Genomic DNA, 14,984 nt, shown 5'->3' on the forward strand with positions numbered 1-14,984 from the left:
TGTTTGCTACAGGTAAAACCTGGTTAGAATCAGTTACATGGAATATACCTCTGTGGAAGAAATAGTTTAAACCTAACAAATCTGGATTAGGGAATAAACATTGTAGTTTGTAGTTAGGCTAGGAAAGATGGCAGGATGAAAAGAAGGAAGACAGCGAGTAATGCAGTGAGGGACCTGAACTCCAGGCTAATGCTAACATACCTCTCCCGTCTTCACTGTCTCCTGCAGGTCAGCCAGCTCCTCTCTGAGCATATCTCGCTCATTCCTAAGGCAGGCAATGTATTCTTTCTGTTTCTCTAGGGCCTGGTTTTAGGTAAGGTAGCAAGAGAAACAATGGCAGAGAAAAAGAGTAGGTGAAAAGTAGCAGAGAAGTACCTAATTCAAATAAAGATAAAGGCATAAAAAGTAAGGAAGCAGTCAAAAGATTGGAAACAAGCAGTCAGATATGGGAGGAAATACAGAGTTACATGGATATCTCCAGAAGAGAGTTCTCATAGAAACTGGTTCTCATGCATCAATTTGGCAAAACATGTTTAATCACATCAAGCAGGGAAATAAATCTTTCTTTTCCAGTCAATGAAAAAAATAAAACAGGAAAAGGAAGATGAAGAGAGCAGCCAGAGTAAAACAAAGCTTTCCTTACTGACTGCCTCAGTACATTTTATTTGGTGAACAAAAGAACCCCACATTTCACGTTTAATTAAACTAGTTTATTCAATAATACAGTTGAGTTTAAAAAAAATAGTTCTGGAATAAAAATAACTATTATACGTAAGATATTTTAATTAAATATTGGCTGTAGATTGTTCTCCAAGTAGTGTGGCAAAATACTCAAATACCACTTAATTCAAAATAGTTAACCTCCAAAAGAATTCAAAGATCAACTTCTGACAATTTAATTAAATATAACTGAGACTCATTGGCTTTCTGTTATATTCCCAAAATGTGAAAAAACAAAACACTGACAAAATAAATACAGCAAAGCTATGGAGAGTTACAGAATATGGATTTCAGAATCAGGCTTTTGGGTCCTGGCACATACTCATCCTATGCCTCAGTTTCCTTACCTGAAAAACAGAAGGGATAATAACACCCATCCCAGAGGCAGAGGCATAAATCAAGGTAAAGCATTGCCTGTAATGCCTAGATAGCAGGGACGGTTCAGGAGAAGCAGGCTGGTGATTTCATTTGTAAATTCCCTGCCATTCCCTTAATCTCACAACTGTCAGCTGAGGACAATGCAGAAGCAGGAACATACTTTGGTTATCGATGAAAAATAAAATCTACTATGAAAAAATAAAATCTATTATAAAAGAAAATAACCCAGAATTAAAAATACACCTAAAGTAAGTAGTCTATGCAGGAATCTGAAAACTGGCCTATCTGAAAAGCCTTTCCCCACATATTTTGTTCATATATTTAATGTCTTCTGTCAGCATTCCCATTAATCCAAGAAGTTAAACTACAACAGGTAACTTTCCTCTCAGTTCACTGGGTTTGGAAGTGGGACAGAGAATTGCTGAGAAATTGATAGCTGAATAGTTGGGCAATTTAAAAAATCATTATAATCCTATTTTGCAACCAAATAGGGATCAAGTAAATAAGGGATGATAGCAACTACCATTTGTATAGCACAAATTATATGGCAGGCACTATTTTATATAATTTCTCTCTTATACGTTATTTTGTATTTGAAACCTCTACATATCCTGTGAGGTACTTGTATTATCCCCATTTAACAGATCAGAAAATTGAGGCTCAGAGTGGTTATATTTTTTGCCCAAAGTCACATTAAGTGGCAAAACCAGAAAATGAATCTGGTTGTTTTGTTTCCAAAGCCCTTAAATAGATTTTAAATATCACAGCCCTATGGAGGATACATTATATTCCCTTATTGTTAGCCCAGATGATGCTAGGAAAGGAGCCCATAGGGCAAATCCTACTCTTTACTTATCCAAACTGCCATGTCAATATCTGACTTCTTTTCAACAATTTACAGTCACACTATATGATGTGTCTCAAGTCTGCCTGTGAATTAACAATGTGGGTTTAGCACCATCCAGCTAGTATGAACACTCCATTACATTAATCATTAGTAATAAATGAAACATTGGGAAAACAAAGCACAACAATACTTTCCCATGTGTTGAGTGTCACTTTAGTCTTTATGGGTTAGGTATTTTTGGTTACTGGTCTCTGCATGCATAGTTATGTCATGTATCACCACATATAAGTGGGTAAATGATCACTGTCACACATGCTCTATATAAACAACACCACTGAATATAAAAGACCTCTGAGGAACAGGCCAATTTGACACTAGGAATTCTAGCAAATGATATACATGACATCTGCTCCTCTTCCACATCTTATTGCACTGGATTTTATTTTACCTTCGGACTTTTAATTTCCTCTTCCCATAATTATAGATGGGAAAATAAAATACATCCTGTAAATTCACCCATTTCACCACAAAGTTTGAAGACTACTAAAATACCTTAAAATTGGATCAAATGTATTCACGCTGGATCTAAAATCCTCCATATTACCTGACCATATAACCACTACCCTTGTGTTTGTGTGCAACAATAGCTCCTAGAGTAGATTTTTTTTAGGGTAAAAAGTACATGCTTGTAGAGTTCAAAATAATTCTTTATCCCTGACCTAACCTCAAATCCTACCATCCAGAAGCCAAAAGGATGTGTATAATGGGCTGAACTTTTGGGCAAAGGGTTAATTCTCCACATAATTGTACTGGGGAACAAATATCTTTGGTCAGAATGGCAGTGAGTTTATGCTGGGCTATAGAGATATGCAAGTTCTTTGTATACGCCTATTCTATACATGGGCTCCTGGTGTTTAGAACCGCAGTGGAGCTAGAGGCAAGACCACTAATGAACTGAACTTTAACCTGGGAATAATGGACATATTTCTTCATTAACTTACTAAATGTAAATCTTTAAAATGAAGCTAGAGACAAGTAGTTACTGTCCATACTGAAAATGTGTCTTCTAAAAGTCAAGGGAGGACCACTGCCCTTGTATTATAATGATAACAAATATTGGCAAGGACATGGAGATATTGGAACCCTTGTTCACTAGTGGTGGGAATGTAAAATGGGACACCTGCTACAGAACACAGTATAGCTGTTACTCAAAAAAATTAAACACAGAATTACTATAAGATCCAGCAATTCCACTTCTGGGTACATACCGAAAACAACTGAAGGCAGAGTCTTGAAGAGTTATTTGAATACCCATGTTCACAGCAGCATTATTCACAATGGCCAAAAGGTAGATGTGTTGATATATCAACAGAAGAATGTGGTATATACATACAATGGAATATGATGCAGCCTTAAAAGGGATGGACATTCTGACATATGCTGCAACATGAGCCTTGAGGGCATTATGCTAAGTGAAATAAATCAGATACTGTATGATTTCACTTATATGAAATACCTAGAGTAGTCAAATTCACAGAGACAGAAAGTGGAATGGTGGTTGCCAGGGTGGGAGAAGGGACTGAATGGGGAGTTGTTTAATGGGTACAGATTTCAGCTGCGGAAGATAAAAAAGTTCTGATGGTGGTGACAGTAGCACAACAACATGAATGTACTAAAATGCCACTGAACTGTACACTTAAAAATAGTTAAAATGGTAAATTTTATATTATTGGTATTTTAGCACAATTTTTCAAATTAAAAAAAAAAAGAGTCTACTAGTGATTCAACAATTTGGACGAATCTTGAGGGACTTATACAGAGTGAAAAAGGGTAATTCCAAAAGGTTAATATATACTATATAATTCCATTTTTATAACAGTCTTAAAATAGCAAAACTACACAAATGAAGAAAAGATCAGTGGTTCTCAGGGTTTGGGAGGGGAAGGGGAGATAAAGGCTATGACTATAAAAAGGCAAGAGGAGAAGAAATCCCTTATAGTGATGGAAATGTTCTGTATCTTCACTGTATCAAGGTCAATGCCCTGGTTGTGATATTGTACTACAGTTCTGTAAGATGTTACATTTGGGGAAGATTGAGCAAAGAATATATAGGATCTCTCTGTTAAATTTCTTCTTCTTTTTTTTTTTTTTTTGAGACAGGGTTTTGGTCTGTTGCCTAGGCTGGAGTGCAGTGACACAATCTCAGCTCACTGCAACCTCTGCCTCCCGGGTTCAAGTGATTCTCATGCCTCAGCCTCCCAAGTAGCTGGGATTACAGGTGTGTGCCACCATGCCCAGCTAATTTTTGTATTTTTAGTAGAGACAGGCGTTTCACCATGGTGGTCAGGCTGGTCTCGAACTCTTGACCTCAAGGGATCCACCCTCTTTGGCCTCCCAAAGTGCTGGGATTAAAGGCATGAGCTACCATGCCCAGCCCTGTTTAATTTCATATGACTGCATGTAATTCTAAAATTCTGGCCGGGCACAGTGGCTCATGCCTGTAATACCATCACTTTGGAAGGCCGAGATGGGTGGATCACTTGAGGTCAGAGTTCCAGACCAGCTTGGCCAACATGGTGAAACCCCATCTCTACTAAAAATACAAAAACTAGCCGGGCGTGGTAGTGCACACCTGTAGTACCAGCTACTCAGGAGGCTGAGGCAGGAGAATTGCTTGAACCTGGGAGGTTGCAGTGAGCTGAGATCATGCCACTATACTCTAGCCTGGAGGACAGAGAGAGATTCCATCTCAAAAAAGGGATACTAAAATAAAATAAAATATTCTCCAAATAAAAGCCAAATAATTTATATTTTAAACTGAGACATCTGAGGGGTTTCTATGGCTGGTCCAAGATTATCATTTTAAAATACTAAGGCACTCATACAAGCTAGAAATCCTGGGCCTACAGATCTGTGTTAAAGAAAATTATGTAAAGTCCTAAAAGAAGTCCATTCTAGATAGTGACCAGATTTTAACTAAAAATTTAAAATTACCTACTTTGTCCCATATGTTTTTTTACATCTTATGTTATATCTCACAAGCAAAAATTTAAATCAAATCAATGGTTCAACAATTAAATTTCACTTTCCAACTTCAAATTTCAATTTTAAAATCATAATTTCAAAACACCTAACAGATGTTTTGAAACATATATTGATTTATCCTCCAAAGGCTTTTCTAGGTTTAGATGGAATTTTAATACTCAGCAATATGAATGTCATAGAATTATCTATAAAGTAGCTTTTGTTCTTTAAATTTTTGGTCTACAAACTTTTTTTTTAAAGAAAGGGTATCACTCTATTGCTTAGGCTGGAGTGCAGTGGCACGATCATAGTTCACTGCAGCCTCCATCTTGTGGGCTCCAGTGATCCTCCCACCTCAGCCTCCTAAGTAGCTGGGGCAGGTGCATGCTCTGCAAATTTTAAAATTCTTTTGGAGAGACAGGGTGGGTCTCACTATGTTGCTCAAGCTGGTCTCAAGCTTCTGACCTCAAGCAATCCTCTGGCCTCAAGTGATCCTCGAGCCTTGGCCTCCCAAAGTGCTAGGATTACAGGCATGAGCCTACAAACTCTTAAGAGGTAATGTAATCTTCCCATGTGTATATTAATGAGAGAGGTCCTTGAAGTGATGAAAAAGACTGGATCCTGCTGACCACCAGTTGGGCTTCAGAATGTTCCTAACAACATTCTGAGGGTATGAGGGCCAGGCGCGGTGGCTCACGCCTGTAATCCCAGCACTTTGGGAGGCTGAGACAGGCAGATCACAAGGTCAGGAGATCGAGACCATCCTGGCTAACAGGGTGAAACCCCGTCTCTACTAAAAAAATACAAAAAACTAGCCAGGCGTGGTGGTGGGCGCCTGTAGTCCCAGCTACTCGGGAGGCTGAGGCAGGAGAATGGTGTGAACCCAGGAGGCGGAGCTTGCAGTGAGATGAGATCGTGCCACCGCACTCCAGCCTGGGCGACAGAGTGAGACTCCGTCTCGGGAAAAAAACAAACAAACAAAAAACAACATTCTGAGGGTATGATCCAGAGGGTTTCATATCCACGCCTGTCTCTCAGAGATGCTCTCAGGGATCTTTGTTTTTTTTTTTTCTCTCAGGAATCTTTAACAACTATTCCCTATCCCCCCTAACCTTAAGCAGAACAAGACTTTTCTTACATGTTCTATTTCTGACAAGGTAAGCCTCTGGCAACTATGGCTAAGTGGTTCCCCTACTGCAGAACAGAGAGCTCAGCCAGGTGATGGGACTGCCTATCAAAGGCCACATGAGATGAACTGGAGAGAATTTTCTCCAGTTTTTGGTGTACATGGAATCTACCTGCAGAGCTTAGCAAAACAGCAATGAAGACATTTCATTTATCTGGGCCCTTACTTGGAGGAGTTCTGTGGTTATAATTAGAGACAGCCACCCTAGTAAGTCTTACTTTCCTATGTTTCTGTAATTGAATTGATTTTAATCTCTTCCTATTTTATTCACCAAGGATTTATAGGACTTTCTCCCCACCACTACTCTCTTCTTATCCAAATTCCTGTAACGTAAGGATATCAAGTTAACCACAGAGTTTGAATTGAATGCCTGTGGCTCTTTCTGGGTAAGAATCCCAAGGGAGGCCAGGCATGGTGGCTCACGCCTGTAATCCTAGCACTTTGGGAGGCCAAGGTGTGTGGATTACCTGAGGTCAGGAGTTAGAGACTAGCCTGGCTAATATGGTGAAACCCTGTCTCTAATAAAAATACAAAAATCAGCTGGGCATGGTGGTGTGTGCCTGTAATCCCAGCTACTAGGGAGGCTGAGGCAGGAGAATCACTTGAACCCAGGAGGCAGAGGTTGTAGTGAGCCGAGATCATGCCACTGCACTCCAGCTTGGGCAACAGAGTGAGACTCCATCTCAAAAAAAAAAAAAAGAATCCTAAGGGAATACAGAGAAACTTGTTGGCTGAAAAGAAGAGTTCTTTCCAGGCACGACATCAGGTTTTCCTATGGAAGTCTCTTTCTATCTTCTACTTACTCATTTTTCATACTGTGTAAATGCTCAAGAATAATCAAAAGGACAGGTTTTTTCAATCTGTAGGTTAAATTCTATTGTAGTCCTCACCAATGAGCTTCTAACCAAAGCCCAATTTCATCTCATACCCCAATTTTTTTATCTTTCCAAAGAAGTGTCTCCTGGAGGTCAAACACCTCTTTTGTCATGGTGTCTATTTTCTGCTGCATGCGCTGCTTCTCCTGCAGAGGAAGAGGGGAAGAGAAGTAATAAAAGAGCAGAAAGAAAAGGGAGAGGAGGTTTAAGGGAGGAAACAAAATAAAGCCGATAAAGAAACTTAACCAAAAGGGAAAGTCTGTGATGAACAGGAAAAGCAAAATTGGTTTGCCAAAAGAAAAGATGACATTCACAGTCTTGGCCACAAGATTCTCACTGGCTTGTCCCTACAAAAGTAAGCAAAGGAACCAGGAATAACTGTTCTAACCACAGCTATGTGGCAGCAAGCCACAGAATTTCTGTGTACATACAGCTCCATATGTATATTCTTTCTTTGATAACTGCAAGAACTTACATTCCTAGAGAGGGAAATTTAGATTTGCTTATCAACAAATGATCTTTTATCTTAGAGAACAAGCAGTTTTGAATTTTATTTTTTAAGCAGAACTGATCATTTTGAATTTCTGTTAGCAGAATCTATGACAGCAAGAACACCGTGAATTTTGTATTATTTTAAAATTATTTATATTATTTTGAAACATTTAAACTTAGCATTTAACAATCCTTAAATGACCTTTTTAATTGTCAATGGTGCTTAACTGGTTTTCTTCTTATGCATTATTGGTAAATTATTATCTCCTCCTTCCCCTACTCATACATTAGGTACCTTACCATGGAATTTTCAATTCCAAAGACCAAAAAACATTATTTGTAATATTTAAAGATTTTCAGCATAACCATAGATACTGACATCTAAAAGATGTTCATTCTAGATGTAAAAAACATCTAAAACTACAGTTTTCAAAGTTTGTATACCTAGCACCCTAAGCTTTTAAAGAAGTCACAGTGACAAACTATAGAAATCAAGCATTATATTCTTCTTAAATGTAATTACAATTAAAAACTAGAACTTTACCAATCCTAACTTAAGCTATTGAATTTGAGAAGCAGCCCCCAAAGCAGGTTTATTATTTTATGTGGTTGGCATTTTGGCACAGAAAGATAAAAGAACAAAAAAGGAAAGAATTTCACAGTATTTTAAAATACCAGCAGGATACAGATTCTGGAAAATATGCTTCCTACCTTATATGCAGAAAAACTAAGAAAATTAACCTCACATGTAATCTGATAGATCCACAAGGTTATCTGTATCTGCACTTGAAATCCACAAATTCTGGGTATGTTCAATTATTCTTAATGATGACAAAAATTAACACCAGTCTTCAAATTTAAAAGTCCTTTCTTTTCTCTATTAAATGGTTTTAAAATCATTTGTAGAGAGAGATATTAAGAGGTAAATCTGAGGGGAAAAGGGAAAGAGGGAGAGAAAAAGAAAGGCTAAGGTCTGAGTAGCCAGGAATGTGAACAAGTGTGGTACGTGAGATCTCTCTCCTGGGATCGTTAACATCTATGCTTCCTGACATCTCTGGCATGTCAACACTAACTTAACATTAGATGCCTTTGATAGCCACACCTAGACAGTGGGCAGGATCCCCCTTCAAACTTATTTCCATATTTATCTAAAAACATCGTCTCAAGAGGGAAAACCACATTTAAAGAAAAAAGATGGATGCAATGTAGTAGGCCTGCAAGGATGACTAACGTTTTCAAAGAGTTCTTGGTAGACTATGCTTCATTCCATTCCTAAGACGTTGCCAACAATGTGGCAGAGTCCCTTCGCTTGCAGAAACCTGAACCTTCAGACTAGCTATTCTTTACCTTTTTGTATAGAAAGTATCTCGACATTTCTTCTTTTTCATTTAGCCACCTGAGAAATGTGTTTACCTGAGTGAAAATCAAACTTATTCCCCAAGAATCATGTCCCAAAAGATGGCATTCACTAATTCCAAAGAATAATGTTATTCTATAATTTTTCCTTTTGCCCATTTCCTAAGATATCTTTAGGAAACTGTGTTTAGGAATAAAAGACACAAAAATTTCTGCTACCAAAGTGGGGTAATGTTTATAGGATTTATAGTATTAATTTTTAAGCATGATCTCTGGTTTATGTCTGAAAACTTTTAGTGTACAGTCAAGTATAAAGAGACAAGTAAATTCTGATGCATCTTAACTCTCCTTCCCTCCCAACACACACATCTTCATCCCGTTCAACTCATTTTTTTCAAGATTAAGTATTCCCACAGTTCATGTACGTACCTCAATAAGCTCATCTCTTTGCCGAAGGCCTTCTTTAAGTTCTTCCATCTTATGCTGCAGCACACTACACATATGTTTCTGCCTTTCTAACTCCTGTTATTAAACAAATAATATCATTTACACAGGTCATGGCACACAAGAAATTTGAACATATACAATACAACACAGAGGTTAAGAATGACCTCCAGAAACATGCCCAAACTCCTGATTCATAGTAACTTAGAAAAATTGTGTCTTCTATAGAAAGGTTAAGAAAATTTTAAAATTTCATCTTGTATAATTATTTATCTGGAAAACCTGAACTAATCAATGGCAAAATTATTAAAAACAAAAGATAATTTAGTCAAGTAACAGGTTATAAAATGAACACATACAATTCAATGACATTCATATACAAATAAAATTCAAAGAAAGAATAATAAATACAATATCAAAATAAAATCAACATTAAATAAAATATATACATGTAAACTTACAAAATATATCCAAAACCTATATGAGGAAAATTATATAAAACATTCCCAAAAGACAAAGAAGTAGGACTGAATAAATGGAAAGGCATACCATCTTCTTGGGTTAAAAGTCTCACAACATTATAAAAATGCCAGTTCTCCCTAATCTATACATTTAATGCAGTACAAATAAAATATCATCAGGTTTTCTTTTCTCATCAGAGCAAGGCAAATTGATTTGAAAGAAAACACACAAAAAAGTAGCCAGAAAAATACATACTGAAAAAGAAGAAAGCCGGCCCTACTAGGTATTAAAACATATTATAAAGCTTCTATAATTAGAACAATGTTGTTATGGTACATGAATATAGACCAAGGGAGCAGAATAGAAAATTCAGGAAAACACCCATTTACATATACAAATATATTTAAAAACCACAAAAATAAGAGCATCTCAAATCAATGAGAAGGAAAGACTTTTAAATTAGCAATGGTGGGATAACTGGATATTCATTTGGAAAAAGATAAAATTGGAACTATACCCCATACCACACACCAGGACAAATTCCAAATCAATCACAGGTTTACATAAGGAAAGAAAGCCAGGGAGTGAATGGGGGAAGAGGGAAGGGAAGGGAGAACAAACTGTACAGGAATAAAAGAAAAGTAACCAAGGAGTGGGGCAATCTTTACTGAAAAAATGACTCAAAACTCCACAAGCAATGAGGTAAAGGTACAATAAATTAGACTACATAAAAATCAAAATTTTAGGCTGGGCATGGTGGCTCATGCCTGTAATCCCAGCACTCTGGGAAGCTGAAGCAGGCGGATCCCTTGAGCCCAAGAATTCAAGACCAACCTGGGCAACATGGCAAAACTCCATCTCTATAAAAAAAAATTCAAAAATTAGCCAGGGTTGGTGGCGTGTGCCAATAGTCTCAGGTATTCTGGAGGCTGACGTGGGAGGACCACCTGAGCCTGGAGAGGTCAAGGCTATAGTGAGCCATGATGGTGCCATCATACTCCAGCCTGATGACGGAGTGAGACTCTGTCTCCAAAAAATAAATACATAAATAAACAAAACCTTTGAATGGCAGAGAATCTCTAAAACTAGGCCTGGCGCGGCGGCTCATGCCTCTAATCCCAGCACTTTGGGAGGCCGAGGTGGGCGGATCACCTAAGGTCGGGAGTTCGAGACCAGCCTCACTAACATGGAGAAACCCCGTCTCTACTAAAAATACAAAATTAGCTGGGCGTGGTGGTACATGCCTGTAATCCCAGCTACTTGGGAGGCTGAGGCTGGAGAATCAGCTTGAATCCAGGAGGCAGAGATTGCAGTGACCAAGATTGCGCCATTGTTACTCCAGCCTGGGCAACAAGGGCAAATCGCGGTCTTTTTTTTTTTTTTTTTTTTTTATGAGGTGGAGTCTCCCTCTGTCCGCCCCGACTGGAGTGGCAGTGGCCGGATCTGCAGCTCACTGCAGAGCTTCGCGCTCCTGGGTTTACGCACTTCTCCTGCCTTCAGCTTCCCAGTAGCTGGGGACTACAGGTGCCCGCCACCGTCGCCCGGCTAGTTTTTGTTAATTTTTAGTAGGAGAGCGGGGTTAACCATGTTAGCCAGGATGTTCTCCATCTCCTGACCTCGTGATCCGCCCGTCTCAGCCTCCCAAAGTGCTGGGATTACAGGCTTGAGCCACTGCGCCCAGCCGCAAAACTCCGTCTTCAAAAAAAAACTAGAAAGAAAAAAAGCACTAACTGCATAGAATAACAAGCTACAGAAATGGACAGTTTATAGAAAAAGAAATAGAAATAGCTCTGAATATGAAAAGATACGCACACTAAGAGAAATGGAAACAAACTATTTGTCTCACCAAAACACTAATTAAAGTTCAAAAACTTGACATATTTCAGGACAGAGCTATGGGGAAAGAAATAGGCCCTCATACATTTTGGTGAGAATGCAAATGGTATAATGCTTACAAAGGAGACCACGACAGTATCTACAAAACTACATACCTTTTGACCCAGCAATCTAACTCTTCATCATAGATACACTGGCAAAATACAAAAAGACCTATGCAGTATGTCATTTCTACAGGACTATTTTTAACAGCAAAACATGACAAACTTGAATGTCTATTAATACAGGGAACTGTTGGAATAAAGCATGGTACATCCATACTGCAGAGTAATTATGCAATGGTGAAAAAGAATGAGCAAGATATCTCTATATGACATTCATAAGGTGACAAAATCTAGATGCAGAACAGCATTTATATTAACAGTATGCTACCATTTTCTAAGGAGAGTGAGAAATACATATATTTGTACATATATTTTGAATGATTATATATACATATATATCTTTTAGATTAAAATGGCTACCTAATTTATCTTCTTGGATTTAAAACTGGAAAGATAAACCATTAAATTTTAAAATTCCTTAAAGGAAGGAGAAAATAGAGATAAAGAGACAGAGATAGAAGATTGACTTCTTCAAATATATTTTCTTTGTTAACTTGACTCAAGATCTATGTAACTATTCTAGATACTTACAAAATTGTGAAACAAAATTAAATTTAGAAAGCAATTCCTAGTGGAAACAATTCAAGTGGCCATTGATATATGAATGGATAAACAAAATGTGGTATATATACAGTGGATTATTCAGCTTTAAAAAAGAAACTCTTGTCACATGCTACAAAATAGATGAGGCTAAGGACATTATGCTAAATGAAGTAAACCAGTCACGAAAAGATAAATTATTATATGATTCTACTTATGAGTTTGGTACATAGAGTAGCCAAATTCAGAGAGACAGAAAGTAGGATGGTAGTTGCCAAGGGCTGGTGGCAGGGAGAAATGGGGAATTGTTTAATGGGTATAGAGTTTTAGTTTTGAAAGATGAAAATTTCTGGAGATCTGATGTACAATAATGTGAATATGCTTCACACTACTGAACTCTACACTTTAAAACAGTTAAGATAATAAATTTATGGTGTTTTTTGATGACAAAATTTTTTAAATAAAAATAATTTTAAAAGTAATTCCTAAATATTGAAAATAAAATGCAGTGAACCTAACTATACATCCAGTTTGTAGCACAGAAAGAAACTATTTCAAGTAACTTCTAAAAACAATAGTTCGGCTGGCTATACACTGACTAGTGGCAAAAATAACAGCCAAGCAAAACAAACAAAATAAAAATCTTTTAACTATTTTCAGTAATTAAATTGTTGGTGTTAATGTTGGTATTGCTATTCTAGGCAACTTGGGATAAAGCAAAGAGAACAGAACGTAACATAATTACTATCATCCCTAGAAACTTTGAGAACTAGGAATTGTAGCGTAGGGGAAACAAAAAAATATACAGATGTAAGACAGAAGAGGTTAAATAAAAACCCTAGAGTCCTGCATATGAACTGGAACTATCAGAATGAACTCATAATATATTTTGTCATTAAAAACAAATAAAAAACTTCACACACATATTTCCCAAATGTATCCACTAAAAAGACCCATAAACAGTGACCTACTTGGTGGCAATGAGCATCTCTAGCACTCATACTAAAACAGATCTAGGGCTCATTGGACAAATGGCTGATTCCAGGTCTGTGGCAGAAAATGTACAAGATGAGACTGGAACATATTCTGCCAAAAAGCAAAGAAGCTATCCAAAACAATTAGACTCAGCAGAAGTACTTGGGAATCAACCTCAAGAGGTTCACATTAGCCAAAGATGGGACAATTTTATTATCAAAAAGAATGAAAGTTGCAATGCAACTGAAGACATCAAATGCTTGAATTTATGACTTCATATTGATATGTTAAGAGAAAAGTAATTGGTCACTGTCAGAAGACAACCAATTCCTTTTTTTTGAAAACTCATAAAGGGAGAAAATATTTGCAAATAATATAGCTGATAAAATTCTTATATCTAGAATATATAAACAACCTTACAAGTCAATAATAATAAGGCAAAATCCAACTTTAAAATGGACAAAGGATCTGAATAGACATTTCGCCAAGGAAGATATACAAATAGCCAATAAGCCCATGAAAATATGTTCAAAATCATTAGTCACCAGGGAGATGCAAATCAAACCACACCTATTAGGATGGCTAGAATAAAAAGGACAGATAACAAGTGTTGGTGAGGATGTGGGGAAATCAAAACCTGCATACACTGCTGGTGTGAGAATAGAAAATGGTGCAGCCACTTCGGAAAACAGTCTGGCACTGTTCAAATGGTTAAACACAGATTTATCGTATGAATCAGCAATTCCACTCCCAAGTATATACTTAAGAAAAAGGAAAGCATATGTCCAGACCATGAGCAGTGGCTCGTGCCTGTAATTCTAACACTTTGGGAGGCAGAGGCAGGAAGACTGCTTGAGGCCAGGAGTTACCAGCCTGGGGAACATCTCTTAAAAGGCCCCATCTCTTAAAAGAAAAAAGAAAAAGAAAACTTATGTCCAAAAACAACCTGTACACAAATGTTTATGGCAGCATTATTCTTAACAGGAAAAAGTATAAACAACCCAAATGTCAATCAATGCACAAATGGATAAAGAAAATGTAGCATACCCAAAAAATGGAGTATTAATAGGCTATAAAAAGGAATTAAGTACTGATACATGGTACAACATCATGCTAAGTGAACGAAGCCAGTCACAAAAGACCATGTATTATATGATTCCATTCATACGAGTCTAGAATAGGGAACTCTATAGATAGAAAGTAGATTAGTGGTTACTTACAACTGAGGGGTTTGACGGAAAGGAGGATAAAAACCACTGAATTGTACATTTTAAATGGATGATTTGTATGTTATTTGAATTATATCTCAATAAAGCTGCTTAAAAATAACATTAAATAGGCTGGGCGCAGTGGCTCACACCTACAATCCCAGCACTTTGGGAGGCCAAGGTGGGTGGATCACCTGAGGTCAGGAGTTCGGGACTAGCCTGACCAACATAGTGAAACCCCATCTCTACTAAAAATACAAAATTAGCCAGGTGTGGTAGTCCATGCCTGTAATCCCAGCTACTCAGAAGGCTGAGGCAGGATAATCGCTTGAACCCAGGGAGGTGGAGGTTGCAGTGAGCCGAGATTGCGCCATTGCACTCCAGCCTGGGCAACAAGAGCGAAACTCTGTCTAAAAAAATAAAATAAAATAAATAAATAACAAAACAAAATAAAATATAAAAAATAAATAAATAAAA

General features: G+C 37.4%; 1 protein-coding gene across 1 annotated transcript in view; it reads right to left on the reverse strand.

The window, feature by feature from the left end:
* The window catches only part of LRRFIP2 (LRR binding FLII interacting protein 2), a 135,152-nt gene that overhangs the window by 12,894 nt on the left and 107,274 nt on the right, over positions 1 to 14,984 (reverse strand). Inside the window, exons 20-22 of the mRNA XM_017865726.1 lie at positions 9,308 to 9,400; positions 7,084 to 7,176; positions 202 to 303 (exon numbers count right to left, since the gene is read on the reverse strand). Coding sequence (XP_017721215.1) covers positions 202 to 303; positions 7,084 to 7,176; positions 9,308 to 9,400 — 288 coding nt within the window. The remainder of the gene's footprint in view (positions 1 to 201; positions 304 to 7,083; positions 7,177 to 9,307; positions 9,401 to 14,984) is intronic.

This window comes from Rhinopithecus bieti, unplaced genomic scaffold (genome assembly GCF_001698545.2).
Source record: "Rhinopithecus bieti isolate Rb0 unplaced genomic scaffold, ASM169854v2 scaffold_2432, whole genome shotgun sequence".
NCBI lineage: Eukaryota > Metazoa > Chordata > Mammalia > Primates > Cercopithecidae > Rhinopithecus > Rhinopithecus bieti.